Source organism: Anomaloglossus baeobatrachus, chromosome 10 (assembly GCF_048569485.1).
Source record: "Anomaloglossus baeobatrachus isolate aAnoBae1 chromosome 10, aAnoBae1.hap1, whole genome shotgun sequence".
Lineage (NCBI taxonomy): Eukaryota > Metazoa > Chordata > Amphibia > Anura > Aromobatidae > Anomaloglossus > Anomaloglossus baeobatrachus.
The window spans coordinates 74,073,156-74,098,844 of record NC_134362.1 but is presented as its reverse complement, the minus strand read 5'-3'; the positions used below and the strand labels follow the sequence as shown (position 1 = coordinate 74,098,844).

General features: G+C 50.6%; 1 protein-coding gene across 1 annotated transcript in view; it reads left to right on the top strand.

Annotated features, from left to right (window-relative positions):
• Window positions 1-16,669: 16,669 nt before the first annotated feature.
• Window positions 16,670-25,689, top strand: part of FADS1 (fatty acid desaturase 1) — a 46,932-nt gene continuing 37,912 nt past the window's right edge. The window contains exons 1-2 of the mRNA XM_075325212.1: window positions 16,670-16,731; window positions 17,937-18,157. Coding sequence (XP_075181327.1) covers window positions 17,969-18,157 — 189 coding nt within the window. The 5' untranslated portion in view covers window positions 16,670-16,731; window positions 17,937-17,968. The remainder of the gene's footprint in view (window positions 16,732-17,936; window positions 18,158-25,689) is intronic.

Below are 25,689 nucleotides of genomic sequence, written 5' to 3'. Positions count from 1 at the left end.
CAGCAAGTGAGCCCCCCCAGCGGGCCTTTGAAGCACCCATACCTCTCACACTTGGCCACTGTCAGCCAGACGCACCACCTCTTCGTTCCTCACCACTCACTCTGTCACAGCCCTTGCCGCCTCTGCCCGAAAATGCTCCCCTGCCGCCTCATGCGCCCTCACTCTGCCTGCCGCACCTGCGCCTACTAACCACCGATCCCGTCCATGCCGCCGGCGGTGCATGCGCACTCTCCACAACCGTATACACCACTTCAGTAAACCCCATACCTGGTCAAAACACCAACCCACTCGGCGCTGCCGTGTCTGCAGCCGCCCCCCCCCAGCCCTGCCAAATCCACGGCCGTCTCACCCGACCGCGACCCGGCATATCCTGGAATAAAAATCACGCCATCCGGACGTCTGATTCATCCGTCGCTGCTTCCTCCTCCTCCTCGCTGGAGCCGACCGCCTCTGGCTCATGTAATGCAGACGCCGCCGAAGCGCTGCCACCACCACGGCCGTCCTCCTGGTACGCCGCGTGGGCACCATCCTCCAAGCTCCATCTTCTGTCCCGCGGCGACAACCCCGGAAACCGTCCCGTCCTACGGGCTGCCACCGCGGGCCTTATCTTCTGGCCTGACCCCCCCTTGCTACCTGCAAGGACAGGGGGTACCTGTGGCCCGACCCGCTGCCAGCAGACTCCCATCCAGAGCCGCCAGCCTCCTGCCCTCCTGGGCCCAGAAGGCATCTGTCCGCCGGGCCCTCCCCCCCTTGGGGGAGACCGCCGCTGCCGGGAGCTGCACGCCTGCTCTGGGTGACCAGGCGGGGACCGCAGGGCCCCCGCCGTCACCCCCACGTACCGACGCCTCCCGGGCATCCGTCGCACCATGCTCGCCTGCCCTGGTGCCGGACCCCTTGCTGGCTGCAGCCCCCCGGCCCCCCCCCTCCACCCGCGGGGGGGGGGTAACGCTGGCCTCCGTCCTCGCCGGGCGCTCTCCTGGCCAGGAGCCGCCGCATCCAGCCCTCCTGGGCCCCATGAAAGCCTCTGTCCGCTGGGCCCTCCCCCTCCTGGGGGAGACCGCCGCGGCCGGGAGCTGCAACCTGATCTCGGTGACCAAGCAGGAACTGCAGGGCCCCTGCCGTCACCCCCACTCACCGACGCTTCCTGGGCACCCGTCGCCCCAGGCCCGCCTGCCCTGGTGCCGGACCCACCACTGGCTGCAGCTCCGCGGCCCCCCCCCCGCCTTCCGCGAGGGGTAAAACTGGCCTCTGTCACCGCCGGGCGCTCTCCCCGTCCGGGAGCCGCCGCATCCAGCAATCCAGGCCGCGGCTCGGACCGGAAGTAGGCCGCAGCCAAGCCACGCCCCCCTCCCGGCTGCCGCGGCCCGGACGGAGATTCCTCCCGCGGCCGGAGCAGCAGCTGAGTACTGCCCTGCCCACGTCTTACCGCGGAGGGTCCCCGAAGGGGCTCTCGCATCTCCTCCTCGCTCCCCCCGCACACGGCAAGTACCTGAGATATGAGGGAGGGGGGACGCCGCCCGCAGCTGACAGGGGAGCGAGGGGAAAGTGCCAACGGGTTAACCCCCAGCAGCCAAGACGTGGGACCGCGCTGCCAGGGGCCCGTGCACTGCCATGATGAATCCGCTGCTCCCGGGTAGCAGCCATCCTGTCGCACGTCCGGATCGTTCCATATCCGGAAGTCTGGTGATGTGAGGGGCTGGGGAACCTCCATCATGACGTCCTTGTACAGATCTTTGTGTCCTTCTAAATACTCCCACTCCTCCATGGAGAAATAGAAGGTGACGTCCTGACACCTTATAGGAACCTCTCCAGTCAGATCGTTCCATATCCGGAAGTCAAGAGAGAGGGGGTAAGTCAAAGTCCTTTACTTACACCCCTCAACTGTCCCACCTCTTCCTCCAGGGAACTCCTCCTACCCACCAATCCCTTTACTCTGCCTTATAAACAAACCATTCCTGTTTCCATTAACCCCATCACTCCTTCCCTTCCCTCTAGTCATGTCGCCCCTCCACCCTATGGGTTCCATGGCTTTCTAGTCAAGGCTTCAGGGAAATAAAATGGATATACCACATGGATGCCATCTGTGTTTAGTGAGTAGGAAAAACTAAGATTTTTTTTCCTACAAGACACATGGATGCAAAAAAGACTGTGAAGCTGGCACATAGACCAAAAATAGGTGTATGAAAGGAAGGAACATTTTTTAATATCAGACAAAAAACATTTGATGTGTGAAATTGGCCATATTGCCAGGATTTCCTACAGATTACAGGTGATCTCTGAGGATTGCAGCAGATCACTTTGTGATCACTGATTTTCTCAATTTGTAATTCAAATGCTTGGAAATATTTCTTTTTAGCTAGGATTTACACCCAATGTTCATTGTCATGTTTCCCTTTTTAAGTGGCTCTGAAGTTTTTTCTGCTACGACTTCTTTAAGCCGCTCACTCCCCTGTGATTTCCCGTTTTTCATTTTTTTCCCTCTTCTTCCAAGATTTATACTTTTTTTTTTATTTTTCTTTCAATATAGCCATATGAAAGCTTGTTTTGTGCGGGACTAATTGTAATTTTGACCAACACCATTCATTCCACCCCATATTGTACTGGAAAACAGGGAAAAAATTCCAAGTGCAGTGAAATTCCAAATAAAATGTAATTCTACGATTGTTTTTTAATTTTTTTTTTATTTACTGTGTTCACTTTATGGTAAGACTGACCTGGTAATATGATTTTTCAGCTCAGTACGAGTTCGTAGATACCAAACAAATGTAGTGTTACCTTTATCTAAGTGGTGAAAAAAAAAATCAGAAATTTAAAATAAATAAATAAAAATTGCGCTTTTGTTGCCATTTTTCGAGACCTGTAGCATTCTCATTTTTCGGGATATGAGGCTCAGTGACATCTTATTTTTTGCGTCTTGAGCTGATGTTTATAATTATACCATCTTTGGATAGATGCGATGTTTTGATCATCTGTAATTGCAATGTTGTGGCGACCAAAAAAAGATAATTCTGGCGTTTTGATTTTTTCTCAAATTAATTGATTTTATATTTTAATAGATTGGGAATTTCTGCGGTATATAAATATATAAATATTGTGCATTTTTGATTACTTTTTTTATTGTTTAATTTTCAATGAGGCAAAGGGGAGATGATTTTAACTTTTGTATATTTTTTTCATTGTTTCTCATATATATATATATATATATATATATATATATATATATATATATATATATTCACCGATTGCTTGTACTGTACAGAGCGGTGCTTTAGCACCGCTCTGACTGCGCACCAGAAATGCTGGTCTCCTGTGAATGCTGGTGCTGAGCTAGCGTTCGCAGGAACTACATCATCACCTGACCCCAGGTTGCCATGACGACCCATCAGCACCCTACAATCACGTCACTGGACTGCCGATGGGGAAGGAGAATGACAAGCTCCCTGCTAGTGTTGAATCCCGCTGTCAGAAATTTACAGAGGCATTTAACTAGTTAATAGGTGTATATTGGCTGATCAAATCAGCCAACGTGTGCAGGGAACGATGCGGGCTCAGCGTGTGAGCCCGCATCAAAGGGAGGGACACGACCTAAAATGTACTGGTACATCATAGGTCGGGAAGGGGTTAAATTGAACACTTACCGCAGATTACAGACAATTGTCCTAGAGACAGGGATTGTGCAAAGTGGGAAACCAGGAATCATTGTTAAATTTACCCTTTCTCACCACAACCAATGTGTTTTTTTGTTGTTTTTTTTCTCTCCCCTTCTTAACCCCCCTTAACATTTTATATTTTTCCTGTCCACTCAGACGTATGAGAGTTTTTTGCGGCACAAGTTGTATTTTTTAATGACATCTTTAATTTTACCACATGGTGTGATGGAAAATGGAGAAAAAAATCCTTGTGCAGTGAAATTGTGAATAAAATGCAATCCTGACACTGTTTTTTGGTAATTTGTTTTTGCAGCGTATGCTGTGTGGTAAAAATGACCTGTCAATACAATAAGATTATCCTTAGTGATTACAGTCATACCAAATTTGTACAGTTGTTTTTTCTTTATTATTATTATTTTAGTCGTAAAAGAAAAATATATTGATTTGGTCACCATTTTCCACGACTCCGTAATGTTGTTCCTTTTTGGTTGATGGCTGTGTGTATGAGCTTATTTTTATGTGGCGTGAGATGTTTTTATTGATGTGATTTTGGGAAACGATTTGATCACTTCGAACATCTTATTTTTTTTGTGGCAATTAAAAAACCCCACAAATTTGGCATTTTGATTTTTTTTTCTGTTTATGGTATTTACTGATCAGGTTAATTATTTTGTTAAATTTTTATAGATCAGATTTCTGGATGTTGTGAAACCACTGATATGTATTTTTTATTTTTTTATTATTATTATCTTTATTTTTAAATGAGTCAAAGAGGGTGATTTTAATTTTTCTATTTTTTATTAATTCAGATTTTTTAAAACTTTTATAAAATTTTTGCTGTATTTATTAGTCCCCTTAGAGGATTGGAACCTGTGGTCGTCTGATCACTTGTACTATGAAGAAAAATACTTCAGTACTGCTGCATATAGTAAAATTCAGAGACTCCTTTGAAACCCAGCCAAAGGCTCCCATAGACCTCCAGCTGTGATACCAACCCCTCAGTGCCACCATGAAAAAAAAAAATATTTTTTTGCAATAAAAAGGATGACAAATGATATAAAACTATACATGTGGTATTAGTCCATATTTTGGCCAAAATACGCAAGCTAACAACCAATGTCAAATTTTTACCCCCCCCCCCCCTATTCCCTATTTTTATGCAGGATGCAGCGGAGTCCTTTAGTTCTGGCTGAGTAAATTGGGGTGTCTGTCTGTAGGGGTGCACTTATATAATGCTGGGCAGCTGCTTAATCTAATAGCATGGGTGTCATCAATAGGCTGTAAGCCAGACACTGTGCATCACATGTACCTGTGTGACTGACGCACTATGCAAGCCATATCTGTGTGCATGGATAATACTAGTAAACACCTCCTCCATGAATTGGTAGGTTGTGAGTGGATGTTTCATAAGTATTTTGCCCCTGTGCTGCCCCTATCTTTATCATGTCGTCTCCTGAATCCTGATAGTGCATTGGTAATATGGTCTTATCTTGGTAATGGTTATTACTTTTTCTGTGATGTTTTTTTACTTTGTCCGTTGTAAGTCATTTTTAATACTCTGGCCTATAATGTAAATGGGTGCCTCCATACAGCTGTCATTATGAGGATACTCTGACTACCACTGTATAGGGGTGCCTCCATATGGCTGTGATTATAGGAGTACTCTGACTGAACCTGTATATGGGTCTCTGCATATGACTGTCAGTTTGGGGGCACTGTATATGGGTCTATTTATATGACTGTCAGTATGGGGGCACTGTATATGGGTCTCTCCATATGGTTGTCAGTATGGGGGCACTGTATATGGGTCTCTCCATATGGCTGTCAGTATGGGGGCACTGTATATGGGTCTCTCCATATGGTTGTCAGTATGGGGGCACTGTATATGGGTCTCTCCATATGGCTGTCAGTATGGGGCACTGTATATGGGTCTCTCCATATGGCTGTCAGTATAGGGGCACTGTATATGGGTCTCTCCATATGGCTGTCAGTATGGGGGCACTGTATATGGGTCTCTCCATATGGCTGTCAGTAAGGTGGCACTGTATATGGGTCTCTCCATATGGCTGTCAGTATGGGAGCACTGTATATGGGTCTCTCCATATGGCTGTCAGTATTATTATTATTTATTATTATTATTTATTATTATAGCGCCATTTATTCCATGGCGCTTTACAAGTGAAAGAGGGTATACGTACAACAATCATTAACAGTACAAGACAGACTGGTATAGGAGGAGAGAGGACCCTGCCCGCGAGGGCTCACAGTCTACAGGGAATGGGTGATGGTACAATAGGTGAGGACAGAGCTGGTTGCGCAGTGGTCTACTGGGCTGAGGGCTATTGTAGGTTGTAGGCTTGTTGGAAGAGGTGGGTCTTGAGGTTCCTCTTGAAGCTTTCCACGGTAGTGGAGAGTCTGATGTGCTGAGGTAGAGCGTTCCAGAGTATGGGGGATGCACGGGAGAAATCTTGTACACGATTGTGGGAAGAGGAAATAAGAGAGGAGCAGAGAAGGAGATCTTGTGAGGATCTAAGGTTGCATGCAGGTAGGTACTGGGAGACTAGGTCACAGATGTAGGGAGGAGACAGGTTGTGCATGGCTTTGTATGTCATGGTTAATGTTTTGAACTGGAGTCGTTGGGCGATGGTAAGCCAGTGAAGGGATTGGCAGAGTGGCGAGGCTGGGGAGTAGCGAGGGGAGAGGTGGATTAAGCGGGCTGCAGAGTTTAGGATAGATTGGAGGGGTGCAAGAGTGTTGGAAGGGAGGCCAGAGAGCAGGAGGTTGCAGTAGTCGAGGCGGGAGATGATGAGGGCATGCACTAATGTTTTTGAGGATTCTTGGTTAAGAAAAGCACGGATCCTGGGCAAGCCAGGGGACACAGATAACAACACACACGCACCCCACATTCCCTGTAGGTACACCAGCTAACCCAAAAATCCTTGTTGCCTTCCTCCAGGAGTCTGATGATGCACAACAGGGGGTGGGCCAGGCGGTTGGCTCCGCCCACCGAGGAGCTCACAACTCTGGAGGCAGGAAGAAACCAGGCAGATGAGTCCAGGAGGAGGAAGTGGAAGGAGTAACAACAGATAGCTCAGGGACGAGCTTGAGTAAACAACAGAAGTCGAGCCCAGGCAGGGCAAGAGTGAAGGAGTAGTCTAGACAGGGTTAGAGTAAACAGCTAAGTGGAAGTGAAGGAAGAAAGCAGTAAAGAGAGAAAGCCTGAAGTGAGTCTGTGGCTGTGTGCCCAGAAGGAGTCAGCAAGGTCAGCAGACAGTGGTGAAGATCTGCAGTGGGACTGTCTGGAGGTTGCTGGAAGGGCCACGGAGGCTGTGTGTATCCGGGGGTCTGGAGCAGTATACAAAGGGCAGTCAGCACCAGAGCAGGGGCTTTCGGATCCCAGCAAGGCTTGGAGTCGCTGTAAATTGCTAAATCCGTTAGTGAAGGGGACGTAGATCCCCCAACAAGCAAGTCCTGATTGACGGCAAAGGTCCAACCACAACGGGGAAACACCGCCACCGCCAAGGCACCAGTTTCCCAGGGCCGGCGCCTGCGGGCAAAGTGTGGAGCTCCTCCGGCACACATTGCAGTCGGGGAGCGGGTAACCGGTGGGAATCCACCGCTACCAAACAGACATTTCAAAGGTGCAGGGAAGAGACCGTCACCGCTAACTGCAGGGAACCGCAGCACCGTGAACCGTCCGAGGGACCCGTCCAACCAGCCGTTTGTTTACCGAGAACTGTGTCGTGTTTACTGGCTGAGTGAGTACCTCAGTGCCGCAAGGCACAGCGCTGCCCCCTGCGCCCCTGCACTCCACTGGCCCCCGGGATCACCAACCCCTACCCACGGAGGGGCAACACAACGACTGGCTGCTCCACATCACCATCCCCGGGATCCCCACATTGAGCAGCGGTGGTGAAATCACCACAACCGTGGGTGGCGTCACGAACTATAACAATCCCCACACCCAACAAACACCCCCTTTCACTCACGGGCGAGGAGTGTCGCTCGAGAAACCCCGGGATCCGGCCCACAGCTCGAGCCACCAGGAGCAGCTGCCGGACCCGAGCAGAAGGGGTGAGCGCGGTGTGCTGACACCCTCCTCCCCGCCCGCGACAGGGGCACTGTATATGGGTCTCTTCATATGGCTGTCAGTATGGGAGTGTCGCGGGCGGAGGAGGGGACGCTGCGCTCACCCACTGCTCGGGTCCGGCTGCTGCTGCTGCTCGCTCGGTCGGTGGCTCGAGCGGTGGGCCGGATCCCGGGGACTCGAGCGGCGCTCCTCGCCCGTGAGTGAAAAGGGGAAATGGTATTGGGGATTTATTGTCCGTGACGCCACCCACGGTTGTGGTGAGGTTGTGACACCACCGCTGCTCTGGACAGGGATCCCGGGAGCGATGACGGGGAGCAGCTTGGATGTTGTTTTCTCCCCTCCGTGGGTAGGGGGGTTGGTTGTCCCGGGGCCTGGTGAAGGAGGGATGGCAGGCGGGTTACGGGGCCTGGTGAGGTGCAGGGTCGCTGGGGCAGCGCGGTGCCGCACGGCATGGTAGTACTCACTGAGCCAATGATGAATGCAAAGTCTCCGGTAAAGCAAACGGCTGGATGGACGGGTCCCACAGACGGCTGCGGTGTTTTTCCCCTGACCCCAGGTTGGTACTGTAAGTCCTTTCCTTCACCTTCGTGTACGCTCCTCCTGTGCTCCGGTTTCCAGCTGGCTCCCCGGTTCGGTACCGGACGGGCCACTACCCTGTCCCGGCTACCTACGGTTCCACCAAGACTGTCTTCCAGGCTCCTGCAGACGGCCACTACCGTCTACCTGACTGGCTACACGAGGGACCTAGGCTCCAACCTAGGCCCCAGTCTGCGTCTGCTTCTCTGCAGACCTCCTCTCTCTTCCTCTGCCTGGACTTGTCTGAGCTGGTTTTTGCCTCAGGCCAGCTAGACTCCTCGGTGGGCGTGCCTATCTGCCTGACTCCGCCCACCTGGTGTGTCTGTCTGAACCCAAGGGAAGAAATCAGGTCTCACTGAGGATGACTGCTGTGAACTGCTGGGGGTGGGGGTATGTGTGTGTTGTTACCTGTGGCCCCTGGCTTGTCCAGGGCGCCACATTCCCCCTTAGTAAAATGCAGACCGTCTGCGGGCTGCCCGTCCATCACCGGTTTTATTTTTCACGAACTGAAAAAGAATAAAACATTTTAAAACATTTTCACGCATGCATTTTTTTTCCATAAAACTTCCCTTACGGGAGGCATATCACCTCAACCGTTGCAACAACAATACACTTTTAATAATAACAACGGAACGGGTCCTTCAGTCACCCACCCAAACAACCTGGCCCTGATGCTGCCCCTAAGAAATGGGCAGCACCTGTTGTGAATGTTAGTTATGTCTTGGCTGCTGGGAGGCTCCCTCTGGTGGCCGGGAATGGTTTGGACTTGGACCAGGTGTGTTGTGCAACGGGTGTTTCCTTTGCTAACTCTCTGCTTATTTAAGTCCTGGTCTGATTGCAGGCTGTTGCCGGATGTCAGTTGTTCTTTGTATCTCTAGCCTGCTTAATCCTGCTCTACATCACATCCCCTCCAGATAAGTTCTTACTCTTTATTTATTGCCTAGTTCTTTTGCTTATCTGGGGTTGTCATTTGGTGTGGTTGGTTTCAGTTTATTTCCTTCCAGGGATTTTCCCCCTCAGTGGATTGTTGAGGAACTCCCTGCAGTTCTGTGTGGAGTATAGCTCCTTTGGGTCCATGTGTTTATGGCTTGTTGAATTTGTTATAATTCTTGTTTTCTGTTCATTGGTATAACAAGGGCACCTGGTATAGGACGGAGTTCAGATTGAGCGATCTGAGGGCCTTTTTGTACTATCAGGAAGTTGGCATTTTGCAGGGTTTTTCTCTGGCTACCATCAGTCCCTTTCCTGTCCTTTCCTATTTTAGTCAGCGGGGGCCTCACCTTTTGCTAATCCTGTCATCTACCTGTGTATTGTGTTTTTCCTATATCACCGCAGTCTTTGAATGTGGGGGGCTTGCTATTCTATTTTCTGAGGCAGATAGCTATTCATCTTTCCTACCTTTCGGATAGTTAGTTCTCCGGCTGGGTTCGCGGTGCACAGGATGTTAGTTCACCCCTCGGCTACTTCTAGTTGTGTTGGTTAGTAAGGGGATGGCGGTCAGATTAGTTGCCAATGCTCTTGTCACCTTTTTGCCAATGATTTGTGGTGATCTTCCATGGTTCCGTATCATAACAGTACATCTGGCCAAACAAATTTAAAGGGTACTCTTAAGAAGGAAAAAAAAAAAAAAAAAAAAGCTGCTGAGAAATTTTTTTTTTTTTTTGGTGTTTTTCCTCTTCTTCTTTGGGTTCTGTGGAATATTTCTTTTGTCTAGCATGGATGAATTGGGTGAGCGTGTTGCTCATCTTGATGCTAAGGTTCGTCGTATAGAGTCTTATCTTGCACTGACTCCCCTTGCAGAGCCTAAGATTCCTGTTCCTGAATTTGTTTCGGAAGATAGGTCGAGATTTTTGAGCTTCAAAAATAATTGTAAATTATTTTTTGACCTGCGCCCTAAGTCCTCAGGGAATCCCGTCCAGCAGGTTAAGATTGTCATCTCCTTGCTGCGTGTTGACCCTCAGGACTGGGCCTTCTCTTTAGCGTCTGATGATCCGATTCTCAGTGATGTGGACTCCTTTTTTCATGGCCTTGGGATTATTATATGACGAACCCAATATTGTGGACCAAGCAGAAAAGGTCTTGTTGCCCTTAACTCAGGGTTTGGATTCTGCAGAAACATTTTGTCAGAAATTTCGTAAGTGGGCGGTCCTTACCAAATGGAATGATGATGCGCTTGCGGCTCTTTTTCGCAAGGGTATTGCGGATGCTGTGAAGGATGTAATGGTAGGATTTCCCGTCCCTTCTGGTCTTGATGCCTCTATGACCTTGGCCATTCAGATTGGTAAGCGTCAGCTTCAGTACCTTGTGAAATGGAAGGGTTATGGGCAGGAAGATAACTCTTGGGTTGTGGCTTCTGACATTCACGTGGACAGGTTGGTTCGCGCCTTCCATCATGCTCATCCCGAGCGACCCGGTGGCGTGGGTGAGGGTTCGGTGACCCCTCCTCAAGGGGGGGGGTACTGTTGTGAATGTTAGTTATGTCTTGGCTGCTGGGAGGCTCCCTCTGGTGGCCAGGAATGGTTTGGACTTGGACCAGGTGTGTTGTGCAGTGGGTGTTTCCTTTCCTAACTCTCTGCTTATTTAAGTCCTGGTCTGATTGCAGGCTGTTGCCGGATGTCAGTTGTTCTTTGTATCTCTAGCCTGCTTAATCCTGCTCTACATCACATCCACTCCAGATAAGTTCTTGCTCTTTATTTATTGCCTAGTTCTTTTGCTTATCTGGGGTTGTCATTTGGTGTGGTTGGTTTCAGTTTATTTCCTTCCAGGGATTTTCCCCCTCAGTGGATTGTTGAGGAACTCCCTGCAGTTCTGTGTGGAGTATAGCTCCTTTGGGTCCATGTGTTTAGGACGGAGTTCAGATCGAGCGATCTGAGGGCCTTTTTTTACTATCAGGAAGTTGGTATTTTGCAGGGTTTTTCTCTGGCTACCATCAGTCCCTTTCCTGACCTTTCCTATTTTAGTCAGCGGGGGCCTCACCTTTTGCTAATCCTGTCATCTACCTGTGTATTGTGTTTTTCCTATATCACCGCAGTCTTTGAATGTGGGGGGCTTGCTATTCTTGTCTATTTTCTGAGGCATAGAGTTATTCATCTTTCCTACCTTTAGGATAGTTAGTTCTCCGGCTGGGTTCGCGGTGCACAGGATGTTAGTTCACCCCTCGGCTACTTCTAGTTGTTTTGGTTAGTAAGGGGATGGCGGCCAGATTAGTTGCCAATGCTCTTGTCACCTTTTTGCCAATGATTTGTGGTGATCTTCCATGGTTCCGGATCATAACAAGCACCCCTTGACCCCAGTCCAGAACCAGGCTGCCCAGATTCGTTAACGGGATGGGTACTTTGCTGCCATTGCGGCCGGGCGGACTGCCGGAGCCGTCGTCATCTCCGTCGCGGCCAGGCGGACTGCCGGGGCCGTCGTCATCAGCGGTGCGGCTGGGATGAAAGCCGGGACCGGTGGCAGGACGGTGATGAAGGTAAGGCCTGGTGACCCCAGGTCTGGGCCCTCCCTCACAGACGCTGTGAGTTCCGCTACCGGTGACAGGGGCAACGGGTCGGTCGGGGTGTTGGCCGCGGGCACGGGCACTGAGGTTTCAGCGGTGCCGGATGGACTGGACATCTCGTGCAGCGGTGCTCCAGGAACCAAATACTTGCAGAGTCCTGGCGTCCCTGCTTCCACAGCCGCGGTTCACATGCGGCTAGACGCCGTCCGTCCTCCTTAGTCTTTTTCCGGCTCCTCCTCTACAGGGGCGGGGTTTCGGCTTTCACGAGTCCACTACTCGGGAAGACGCTCGAGCGGGGACTTTTCGAGCCCAAAATGGCGGCTTCTCAAAATTTTCGGACGGACACCTCCGGCGGTCACAAGGCGCACCTCTACCAGACGGCAGAGTGGTAAGATCCTGTTCGTGACGCCAAGTTGTCGCGGGCGGAGGAGGGGACGCTGCGCTCACCCACTGCTCGGGTCCGGCTGCTGCTCGCTCGGTCGGTGGCTCGAGCGGTGGGCCGGATCCCGGGGACTCGAGCGGCGCTCCTCGCCCGTGAGTGAAAAGGGGAAATGGTATTGGGGATTTATTGTCCGTGACGCCACCCACGGTTGTGGTGAGGTTGTGACACCACCACTGCTCTGGATGGGGATCCCGGGAGCGATGACGGGGAGCAGCTTGGATGTTGTTTTCGCCCCTCCGTGGGTAGGGGGGTTGGTTGTCCCGGGGCCCGGTGAGGGAGGGATGGCAGGCGGGTTACGGGGCCTGGTGAGGTGCAGGGTCACAGGGGCAGCGCAGTGCCGCACGGCACGGTGGTACTCACTCAGCCAATGATGAATGCAAAGTCTCCGCCGGTAAAGCAAACGGCTGGATGGACGGGTCCCATACACGGCTGCGGTGTTTTTCCCCTGACCCCAGGTTGGTACTGTAAGTCCTTTCCTTCACCTTCGTGTACGCTCCTCCTGTGCTCCGGTTTCCAGCTGGCTCCCCGGTTCGGTACCGGACGGGCCACTACCCTGTCCCGGCTACCTACGATTCCACCAAGACTGTCTTCCAGGCTCCTGCAGACGGCCACTACCGTCTGCCTGACTGCTACACGAGGGCCCTAGGCTCCAACCTAGGCCCCAGTCTGCGTCTGCCTCTCTGCAGACCTCCTCTCTCTTCCTCTGCCTGGACTTGTCTGAGCTGGTTTTTGCCTCAGGCACGCCCACTGAGGAGTCTAGCTGGCCTATCTGCCTGACTCCGCCCACCTGGTGTGTCTGTCTGAACCCAAGGGAAGAAATCAGGTCTCACTGGGGATGACTGCTGTGAACTGCTGGGGGTGGGGGTATGTGTGTGTTGTTACCTGTGGCCCCTGGCTTGTCCAGGGCGCCACAGGAGCACTGTATATGGGGCTCTCCATATGGCTGTCAGTATGGTTGTGTACCGCCCTGAGAGGGGCCCGGCCGCTTCCTCCGCTTGCTCGGGCCGAGCCGCTCGAGGTCCGGGCTCAGGTTCTCAGTGGCACGAGCGTCTCCGGACCGGGGGCCATGTTGCTCTTGTTAAGGGGAGGCGGTGGGGGGATGGTGGTTGTATAACGGGTCGTGATGCCACCCACGGGTCGTGGTGACGGGGCATGCACCACTGCTGCGGCTGAAGTGATGGCGGGCTCGTCCGGGATCGGTGTTGCGGCCGCACCCGAGATGTTAACCCCTCCGTGGGTAGGGGCGGTGTATCCCGGGGCCCGGTGGGGGGGGGGGGACTGGCAGTGTAAGAGCTTATGTTGTTGTTGGGGTGCAGGGCACCGTGCCGCGGTGTAGTGTCGTGCCCGGATGGCACTGGTGTATTCACAATTGATTCACACTCAGAGTCACTGGTAAACCAAAGTTCGGAAGTGGTCGGTCCCCGCGGCCGGCTGCTGATGTCCCCTGTGGGGTTGATGGTGCCCCTTTTCCCGTACACCTCTAGATGTTTGTGTTTCAGCCCCCCCTGCCTAAGCAGTGGTAGCCCGCTCCCTGGCATTGAGCTGCCGGAGGAGCCCTCTGTTGCTAGCAGGCGCTGGCCCGTCGGGTGTTTGGCCCTTGGCGGTGGCGCTCACCCAGTCTCGGTGGGCTTTTGCCTTCTTTCGGGACTTTGGATGTGGATGAACCCGTGAGGTCCGTCCAGCAATCAGTCAATTTGCCTATACTCAGTGGCTTCTAAGCTAGGATGGGGTCTGAGTACCCTTCTGTTGGTGCTCCGGTACACGGTTGACTCCCCGGTTCGGGACCGGCGGGCTCCAACCCAGGCCCGGCCCGTACGGTTCCGCCGGTTGCTGTACCGGTACTCCTGCAGACGGCCACCACCGTCTGCCTGCCTGACGTGTTCCAAGGGGCCCAGGCTCCTACCCGGGTCCCTGACAGCTACTCCACTACCACTCACTGTCAACTCAAAAACTTCTCTCTCTGAACTTCCTGCCCCAGGACAGTAGTCTCCTCGGTGGGCGTGCCTTTCCGCCTGACTCCGCCCACCTGGTGTGTCCTACTAGCCCTGATGGAGGCATCAGGTTTTCCTTTCGTGTGACATGTGTGTGACCTCACAGGGTGGTTGGGGTGTATGTGTATGTGGTAGATGTAATTACCTGTGACCCCTGGGGTCCAGGGCGTCGCAGGGGCACTGTGTATGGTCTCTCCATATGGCTGTCAGTATGGGGGCACTGTATTTGGGTCTCTCCATATGGCTGTCAGTATGGGGCACTGTATATGGGTCTCTCTATATGGCTGTCAGTATGGGAGCACTGAAGAAAAAACAAAAAGCCAGCACCAAATGTGCACTTCAGCACTAAACATTCCAAACTGTAATTATTATAAAAAAAATTTGAGATTTTTGGCAAAAAATTGCAATTTCTTGAGCTGCCTCGCCACGTCACGGCAAATCTCATTTGAGGCAGTCCTACACTAAAATATTTTTATAAAATGTGCCATACGGCCTCACATATGAATAGTAGAACTGCTCTTAGCAGCACTCACCTGGTCTATTTCAATCCCGCACCCATGACTGAGCCATGGCTGTGGGCGGGACAGGTCCAAGCAAATGCTGCATGAAGTAAACAGCCTGTGGACAAGGCCTGATGACTTAATGTGAACAGTCACCAACCGCCAAAATCTAGACAGATGGAATACATCCCAAATTGGGGTGCATAGCAAGGTGGAGGTCAACCACCGACCACGGACCACGAGGCGAGGCAGCTCAAGAAATTGCAATTTTTTGCCAAAAATCGCAAAAATTTTTATAATAAGTACAGTTTGGAATGTTTAGTGCTGAAGTGCACATTTGGTGCTGGCTTTTTGTTTTTTCTTCAGTATGGGAGCACTGTATATGGGTCTCTCCATATGGCTGGCAGTATGGGAGCACTGTATATGGGTCTCTCCATATGGCTGTCAGTATGGGGGCACTGTATATGGGGCTCTCCATATGGCTGGCAGTATGGGAGCACTGTATATGGGTCTCTCCATATGGCTGTCAGTATGGGGGCACTGTATATGGGGCTCTCCATATGGCTGGCAGTATGGGGCACTGTATATGGGGCTCTCCATATGGCTGGCAGTATGGGGCACTGTATATGGGGCTCTCCATATGGCTGGCAGTATGGGAGCACTGTATATGGGTCTCTCCATATGGCTGTCAGTATGGGGCACTGTATATGGGTCTCTCCATATGGCTGGCAGTATGGGGCACTGTATATGGGTCTCTCCATATGGCTGGCAGTATGGGGCACTGTATATGGGTCTCTCCATATGGCTGGCAGTATGGGGCACTGTATATGGGTCTCTCCATATGGCTAGCAGTATGGGGCACTGTATATGGGTCTCTCCATATGGCTGTCAGTATGAGGCACTGTATATGGGTCTCTCCATATGGCTGGCAGTATGGGGCACTGTATATGGGTCTCTCCATATGGCTGGCAGTATGGGGCACTGTATATGGGTCTCTCCATATGGCTGGCAGTATGGGGCACTGTATATGGGTCTCTCCATATGGCTAGCAGTATGGGGCACTGTATATGGGTCTCTCCATATGGCTGTCAGTATGAGGCACTGTATATGGGTCTCTCCATATGGCAGGCAGTATGGGAGCACTGTATATGGGTCTCTCCATATGGCTAGCAGTATGGGGCACTGTATATGGGTCTCTCCATATGGCTGTCAGTATGAGGCACTGTATATGGGTCTCTCCATATGGCAGGCAGTATGGGGCACTGTATATGGGTCTCTCCATATGGCTGGCAGTATGGAGCACTGTATATGGGTCTCTCCATATGACTGTCAGTATGGGGGCACTGTATATGGGTCTCTTCATATGGCAGGCAGTATGGGGCACTGTATATGGGTCTCTCCATATGGCTGGCAGTATGGGGCACTGTATATAAGCGCTGGGAAGCGTTTTCTATGACAATTCCTATAACATTTCTTTATATGTAAAGTCTATATAATAGCACGGTGTCAGTAGTAGACACAGCTGACATGGGACACCCGAGCCCTCCCTTCCCCACAGGGCGGACTGTAGCCGGCAGAGCACACGCCGCAGCGGCCACATAACATTACACACTGTATCATGTATCAGCGCTGATACCGCCACCTGCCGGCCACTGCCATTACATAACCCCTTGTCATTGTTTGCGTCAATAAAGCTTGTTTTATTAATAGGCAATATAACGGGATATCACGAATTAGCGGGTCATTTAGAGTGAATAACCCAAGTGGATTGGTGGACGTAGAAAGAACGTGATCCATATTCGGCCTATCATAGACGTGGGGATGTTACTATGAGAAGAAGGTGTTTGATAGGCTAATACGGAAACCAATAGCTAGTAAGGTGGGTGTGTCATACCGCCGCAGTCCAAGAACTACTGGTGCTGAAGCTCAGAGCCTACAGCCACCGGGCAGTGAGAGAGGCAGCCGGGCAGGGACAGTGCGGTAGAGGTAGGAGCGGCGCACATACCGGAGTATTTACGGTACATACAGGTATGGGGGATTTATAGGGAAACAGCTGTCAGGTAGTGCGGCTTCATAGACATAATGGTGCTGGAATGAGATGGACGGGGGGTGCCAGCACTATAGGAGCAGGAGGGTGCAACTAGCACTTTGGAGCAGGGGGGTGCCAGCACTTTGGAGCAGGGGGGTGCCAGCACTTTGGAGCAGGGGGGTGCCAGCACTGTAGGAGCAGCGGGGTGCCAGCACTGTAGGAGCAGGAGGGTGCCAGCACTGTAGGAGCAGGAGGGTGCCAGCACTGTAGGAGCAGGGGGGTGCCAGCACTGTAGGAGCAGGGGGGTGCCAGCACTGTAGGAGCAGGGGGGTGCCAGCACTGTAGGAGCAGGGGGGTGCCAGCACTGTAGGAGCAGCGGGGTGCCAGCACTGTAGGAGCAGGAGGGTGCCAGCACTGTAGGAGCAGGAGGGTGCCAGCACTGTAGGAGCAGGGGGGTGCCAGCACTGTAGGAGCAGGGGGGTGCCAGCACTGTAGGAGCAGGGGGGTGCCAGCACTGTAGGAGCAGGGGGGTGCCAGCACTGTTGGAGTAGGGGGGTGCCAGCACTGTTGGAGTAGGGGGGTGCCAGCACTGTTGGAGTAGGGGGGTGCCAGCACTGTTGGAGCAGGGGGGTGCCAGCACTGTTGGAGCAGGAGGGTGCCAGCACTGTAGGAGCAGGAGGGTGCCAGCACTGTAGGAGCAGGAGGGTGCCAGCACTGTAGGAGCAGGAGGGTGCCAGCACTGTAGGAGCAGGAGGGTGCCAGCACTGTAGGAGCAGGAGGGTGCCAGCACTGTAGGAGCAGGAGGGTGCCAGCACTGTAGGAGCAGGAGGGTGCCAGCACTGTAGGAGCAGGAGGGTGCCAGCACTGTAGGAGCAGGAGGGTGCCAGCACTGTAGGAGCAGGAGGGTGCCAGCACTGTAGGAGCAGGAGGGTGCCAGCACTGTAGGAGCAGGAGGGTGCCAGCACTGTAGGAGCAGGAGGGTGCCAGCACTGTAGGAGCAGAGGGGTGCCAGCACTGTAGGTGCAGGGGGGTGCCAGCACTTTGGAGCAGGAGGGTGCCAGCACTATAGTGGAAGCAGGGTGCAGCCAGCACTATAGGAGCAGGGTGCTGCACACAGAATATGATGAGCAGAGTAACAGCACCTGTAGTCTGATTGTTGCAGAGCTGTATAGGAGGCGGTGCACACAGACAGTCATGGCTGCTGAAGTGACAGGTTGTGGAAAAGAACTTCCATGCTTCACATGGGAAGATGTTAAGAAGCGCAGCACACGTGAGGAGCGCTGGCTGGTCATTAACAGGAAAGTCTATGACATCACAAGGTTTTGCTATAAACATCCTGGCGGATCAAGAGTCATCAGCCACTACGCCGGCCAAGATGCCACGGTAAGTCCAGGTCTGATCGTGGCTCGGTAATTTGTGATAGGATCAGCAGGAATAGGACTCTTATATCTACTTGGTTTGAGATCCCAAGACAAAGCATGTATAAATCCTCAGCGCCCCACTGTGCAGTAGTGGCCGGCCTCTACAGAGGACATAGGAGGCAGGAGCCCAGAGGCCGCCACCATCCAATATCTCCAGCCCTTCATGTGCTCCCAACTACATTACAAACAAATCAGCAGAAAAGTAATCCATGTCAGAGGAGGTGCAGCCTTCATTAGTGTCACCCTGCACTGTGCGCCATTCTTCATCCATTTGCACATGTAATTGGAAACAATCTGGAGTTAGGTGCACATTTTTATTCTTAAGCAGACGCCTTTGCTTGAAGGAGTTGACCCCTTTCAGAAAATTTCTGCAAAGTATCAGCAAAGCTGTCATTTTCCCTGGTGCCTGAGGGCCCCTCTGCCTATAAGTAGAAGCCAGTGTTGTGGGTGACGCAGTGTGGGTGGGGGCGCTGATCTTGTATTGGAGCCTACAGGTATACCTCCGAGGGTGCTAAAATCTAACTACAAGGGTTGGCTAATCTATTTTTGTTTTTTATTCTATTCAGTAGAGCCTTGTTCCTTGGCCTCCTATCTTCCTGCTTGCTGTGCTGGTGGTGCACTCCTGAAGATGGACCGTTCACACCAGTGGTCGCAGTGCTGGTCTGAACAGTGCCCACTCCCAAGCTTCAAGCATTGCACAGAGAGACTGATCCAGACTGGCCAGCTTCTGAGCTGTGCTTGCAAGCTGTATAGCAAACTACCGTATTTACTAGCCAGCACGTTTTACCTAGGATACCGACCACCTCTGAGAGATTCATTGCAGAGGTGGAAGATAAATCATGTCCCTTCAGATCAGCATGTATGTATGTATATACAGTTAGGTCCAGAAATATTTGGACAGTGACACAATTTTCGCGAGTTGGGCTCTGCATGCCACCACATTGGATTTGAAATGAAACCTCTACAACAGAATTCAAGTGCAGATTGTAACGTTTAATTTGAAGGTTTGAACAAAAATATCTGATAGAAATTGTAGGAATTGTACACATTTCTTTACAAACACTCCACATTTTAGGAGGTCAAAAGTAATTGGACAAATAAACCAAACCCAAACAAAATATTTTTATTTTTAATATTTTGTTGCGAATCCTTTGGAGGCAATCACTGCCTTAAGTCTGGAACCCATGGACATCACCAAACGCTGGGTTTCCTCCTTCTTAATGCTTTGCCAGGCCTTTACAGCCGCAGCCTTCAGGTCTTGCTTGTTTGTGGGTCTTTCCGTCTCAAGTCTGGATTTGAGTAAGTGAAATGCATGCTCAATTGGGTTAAGATCTGGTGATTGACTTGGCCATTGCAGAATGTTCCACTTTTTTGCACTCATGAACTCCTGGGTAGCTTTGGCTGTATGCTTGGGGTCATTGTCCATCTGTACTATGAAGCGCCGTCCGATCAACTTTGCGGCATTTGGCTGAATCTGGGCTGAAAGTATATCCCGGTACACTTCAGAATTCATCCGGCTACTCTTGTCTGCTGTTATGTCATCAATAAACACAAGTGACCCAGTGCCATTGAAAGCCATGCATGCCCATGCCATCACGTTGCCTCCACCATGTTTTACAGAGGATGTGGTGTGCCTTGGATCATGTGCCGTTCCCTTTCTTCTCCAAACTTTTTTTCTTCCCATCATTCTGGTACAGGTTGATCTTTGTCTCATCTGTCCATAGAATACTTTTCCAGAACTGAGCTGGCTTCATGAGGTGTTTTTCAGCAAATTTAACTCTGGCCTGTCTATTTTTGGAATTGATGAATGGTTTGCATCTAGATGTGAACCCTTTGTATTTACTTTCATGGAGTCTTCTCTTTACAGTTGACTTAGAGACAGATACACCTACTTCACTGAGAGTGTTCTGGACTTCAGTTGATGTTGTGAACGGGTTCTTCTTCACCAAAGAAAGTATGCGGCGATCATCCACCACTGTTGTCATCCGTGGACGCCCAGGCCTTTTTGAGTTCCCAAGCTCACCAGTCAATTCCTTTTTTCTCAGAATGTACCCGACTGTTGATTTTGCTACTCCAAGCATGTCTGCTATCTCTCTGATGGATTTTTTCTTTTTTTTCAGCCTCAGGATGTTCTGCTTCACCTCAATTGAGAGTTCCTTAGACCGCATGTTGTCTGGTCACAGCAACAGCTTCCAAATGCAAAACCACACACCTTTAATCAACCCCAGACCTTTTAACTACTTCATTGATTACAGGTTAACGAGGGAGACGCCTTCAGAGTTAATTGCAGCCCTTAGAGTCCCTTGTCCAATTACTTTTGGTCCCTTGAAAAAGAGGAAGCTATGCATTACAGAGCTATGATTCCTAAACCCTTTCTCCGATTTGGATGTGAAAACTCTCATATTGCAGCTGGGAGTGTGCACTTTCAGCCCATATTATATATATAATTGTATTTCTGAACATGTTTTTGTAAACAGCTAAAATAACAAAACTTGTGTCACTGTCCAAATATTTCTGGACCTAACTGTATTTCAGACTGTTAAAATACATAAGTTATTATGCAGACCCTTGTGGTTTGTGTTGTGTCCTTTTAAAGAAGCCCTCCCATGTGTGCATATAATGTAGTGAGTGTTTTAAAGAGAGTATGTCACCAGGTTTTTGCCACCTAATCTGAGAGCAGCATAATATTGTTCCAGTGATGTGTCACTTACTGGGCTGCTTAGTGTAGTTTTGAGAAAATCACTGATTAATCAGCAGGAGATTATCATTAGAGGACTACTTGGCGTGCTGCAGGTAATCCAGCATATTCATGATGCTGGATCTGCAGCAGAGAAAACTGTGATTTTATCAAAATGACAGCAAACAGCTCAGTAAGTGACACATCACTGGAATCAGGGTCTCTGTCTCTACATTGGGCTGCTCTCAGATAGGGAGTAAAAACCTGGTGACAGATTCCCTTTTACTATACTCACCTACCGCTCTTCTCTCCAGTATCCAGCTTTGTTCTTCTTCTCCTGTCAGTGACGTCACCACTCTGCAGACTCTGCAGGTCACACTGAGCTCAGCGTGACCTAGAAGTGACTTGTGCAATGTAAGTCTGTGCAGCGTCAGAACAAGGCTCCATAGGTTTCATTGCAAAAATAAAAGAATTCTGGCTTCCATATAGAGCATAGAATGAGCCGGTTATCCACAATTGTGGTGACATCACAGAGAAGCGGAGCAAAATGGCGCTGAATACTGGAGAGACACTATTTCCAGTGGTGTATTACTTGCTGGGCTTCATGTTGTAGTTTTGAAAAAATCCCAGTTTTATCAGTATGGTATTATCACTAGAGAACTAGTAAACCTGCTACCATGTAGTCCTCCATGTTCATGAGCTCAGTATAAACCAGCCACCCCCATTGATTGGCAGCTTTCTGCCTATGCACAGTGTACACAAAAAGCTGCTAATCAGTGATGTGGGCAGATCATTCTGACAGGTCTCTGCCTACATGTGCGTATAGGTAGAGACTTGTTAGTCAATGGCAGTGGACAAAAAGGAGATGCCAGGGACCCGCAATTGAGAGTGTGTTGGGGGGGTTCCCCCTGGAATGCCACAGCTTTTCAGAGTAAAAAAATAACTGTCTGTGATTATACAGCTCATGGCTTATTCTTGCTGGCCCCGGCTTGGGCTTATGTATGGGCTCTAGTTCCCTTTAAACAAATGATCATCTGGAGAAGTATTGATGCCGCCATACACATCTTAAGGGTGCTTTACACGCTGCGACATCGCTAACGATATATCGTTGGGGTCACGTCGTTAGTGACGCACATCTGGCACCGGTAGCGACATCGCAGCATGTGACAGCTAGGAGCAACGATCGCAAAAATCGTTGATCGTTGACACGTTGCTCTTTTTCATAATATCGTTGGTGGTGAATGCCGCTGGTTGTTCGTCATTCCTGCGGCACCACACATCGCTATGTGTGACGCCGCAGGAACGACGAACATCTCCTTACCTGCGTCCACCGGCAATGAGGAAGGAAGGAGGTGGGCGGGATGTTCGTCCCGCTCATCTCCGCCCCTCCGCTTCTATTGGACGGCTGCCGTGTGACGTCGCTGTGACGCCGCACAAACCGACCCCTTAGAAAGGAGGCGGCTCGCCGGTCACAGCGACGACGCAGGGAAGGTAAGTCCGTGTGACGGGTGTAAGCGATGTTGTGCGCCATAGGCAGCGATTTGCCCGTGACACACAACCGCCGGGGATGTGTACGCTCGCTAGCGATACCGATATCGCAGTGTGTAAAGTGGTCTTTAGTCTATATTGGCCATTGGTCATTCAACCTCACCATACATGTTCAATATCACTGGACAGCGAATAAAAAATATTTCTGAGAAAACTCGTTCAACAAAAGCTGGCAGCTGATTGTTGCCCTCGGTCACAGTTCCGCCATTAGTTATACTGGGGTCCCAGCCTGTGCGGACATTCCTGTGTGGTCTGTGCCACATCATGAAGCGTAGACTTAACTCTAAAAAAAAAATCACTGACGCCTTAAATTTTTTTACGGACAAGGCTAAAAAGTGTCGTATTTTTAGGGGCTGACTTGGAATTTCTGGACGCCTGGCAGCCCAGCTATGTGTCCTCTGCGTGCCCTGAGCTGTGCGGCGTCCTGCACACAGGGGTCCTCTCCTAGAGCTCTCTACTGAGGCTTTTCTGTTACTTTGGACATTTTGTTCTGTTTGATTTCTATAACGAGAAAAAGCTTTCACCACCTGTGTAGATCTATAGAAGAAAGCAGCGCCATCCTAGGGGGCCAGGCTGACTCATTCCCCCCAAATTCATGGGTTACACAATGGCAGCGCGTCACATACGTCTTCAACCCTGAAAAAGGTCCAAACTAGTGGCTGAAACATCGCACCTGTATGGTACATGGACAGCCGGATCTGCTGCACCGGGTTCAGATCCGACTGTTGTATCTATCACAGGAGGATGTAGATCACATGTACATCTGTTTACTCTGTTTGTTTGTCTCACGTTCTCTTTCTTTACCATCTTTCATTATACTGTGTTTATTTATATGAATATATTATTTATTTATTTATATGAATATATATTATTTATATATATTTAAAGAGAAAGTGAGTTGGACAAATAGAGTAGTCAGATACCATGTTTCCCAAAAAATAAGACCTACCCCGAAAACAAGGCCTAGCGGGAGTTTTCAGCAAGGCATAAATATAAGCCCTGCCCCGAAAATAAGCCCGAGTCGTGGTTCAATAATGAAGTGTCCATGCAGCTGAAAAAAGTTAAAGATACTGCAGGACACTTCATTATAGAAAGCGGACACCCCCAAAAGAGAGAAGACCCTGCGATCATACTCAGACGCCGACTAAAAGCTATGGAACGCATTAAGGATCTGCAGCGGATCACACACATCAGATCGCACATATCAGATCGCACACACACACGCATCAGATCGCACACACACACACGCATCAGATCGCACACACACACACACGCATCAGATCGCACACACACACACACGCATCAGATCGCACACACACACGCATCAGATCGCACACAGACACACATCAGATCACACACATCAGATCGCACACACACGCACACATCAAATCACACACACATATCAGATCACACACACACACACACATCAGATCACACACACATCAGATCACACACACATCAGCTCACACACATCAGCTCACACACATCAGCTCACACACACACATCAGATCACACACACACATCAGATCACACACATATATCAGATCACACACACATCGGATCACACACTAACTCATCAGATCGCACACACACTCACCACATCCGGTGATATTGATTGCTTCTGGGAGGCATAAGCACCTGGCACTCCACTGCACAGCGTCCCAGGACCTGCGGGTGGAACGCATGGATGACCCACAAGAGAGCAGAGAGTCCCCTGCTGGCTTGAAGCAAGTGGTATCACTAGATGTGGTGAGTGTTTGCGCAATTGTATGTGCGATCTCGTGTGTGTGTGTGTATGTGATCTGTTGCGTGTCTGCCAGAAGGAGGGAAGGATGCCTGGGAGCACTCACCAGAGATCACAGGAAGGACCTGGGAGCCACACAGATGCCTGGGGTCTGGTATGTATGATGATCCTGGGAAAGGGGATATGCATTTTTTGGGGGGGGGGGGGGTAAACTTTCCCCCAACCATGTTTCCCCGAGAATAAAGGCTGCTTTACACCAGACAATCTATCGTGCGATAGATCGTCGGGGTCACGGTTTTTGTGACGCACATCCGGCATCGCTGGCGATGCCGGCCTGTGTGACACCTAGCGACGCAGTATCGCTCACAAATCGTGAGTTGTGTACTGTTTGCTAGGTTCCATAATATCGTTTAATTTAGTTGACCATCGTTTCCGTGGTAGCACACGCCGCTCCGTGTGACACCACGGGAACGATGAGCAGCTCACCTGCCTCCCGCGGCCGCCGCCGGCTCTATGTGGAAGGAAGGAGGTGGGCGGGATGTTTACGTCCCGCTCATCTCCGCCCCTCCGCTTCTATTGGCCGGCGGCCGTGTGACGTCGCTGTGACGCCGAACGTCCCTCCCACTCCAGGAAGTGGACGTTCGCCGCCCACAGCGAGGTCGCACGAGAGGTAAGTATGTGTGACGGGGGTTACCGACTTTGTGCGACACGGGCAGCGATTTGCCCGTGACGCAAAAAGGACGGGGGCGGGTACGATCGATTTGTGAAATCGCACAATCGGTCGTACCGTGTAAAGCAGCCTTTAGCCCTCTCCCGAAGATAAGACCTAGCACTATTTTCGGGGCAAAAAAAAAATAAAAAATGACAGTGTGTCTTATTTTCGGGGAAACAGGGTATATATCTCTCCTTTTGAAAGCGATCTGTCTGTCTCTCACTTTCTCTTCACCTCCTATCACATTAGCTATATATCTTGTATCTAAGTGTGTGTGTGACTTTCTGTCCTTTTCCTGTATATGGGGTGACTGGTCACATTAATCCTTCCTGCTGTACACTGTGCTCTCGGCTTTCCATTCTGCACAGTGTCAGGTGTTGGCCGCAGTGCCTGGAATACCCATTCACAGGATTGGTGCAGCCCTGTGGTCCCACTGCCTGCTCAGCCCACTTCCTCCAGCGCTAGCATCTCCTGTGTGTCCCCGGGGTGGGGCCTGTGCTTCGTGACTGCACACAGCATCCAACAGATTAACCTCTGGTGTGCAGGAGAAGATTGCAAACAGAGGAAATCATGGTGCACTGGCATGGCTAAATCCATAAGCAAAAAAAATAACAATTGCTAAGCTGTTCTATTCTGTGCTTTGCGATCAAGCATTACTTTAAGTTTAGTCTATCATCTCCCCTTAGGACACACACAGCTCTGTACAAGCCCCGATACATACGTGGTGATATTCCAGCCTGCGGAGCCCCGCTGTACCTCCACACCCCTCTAATTTCATACTAAATCTTGTAGAAGGAAAAGCAGCATATAATT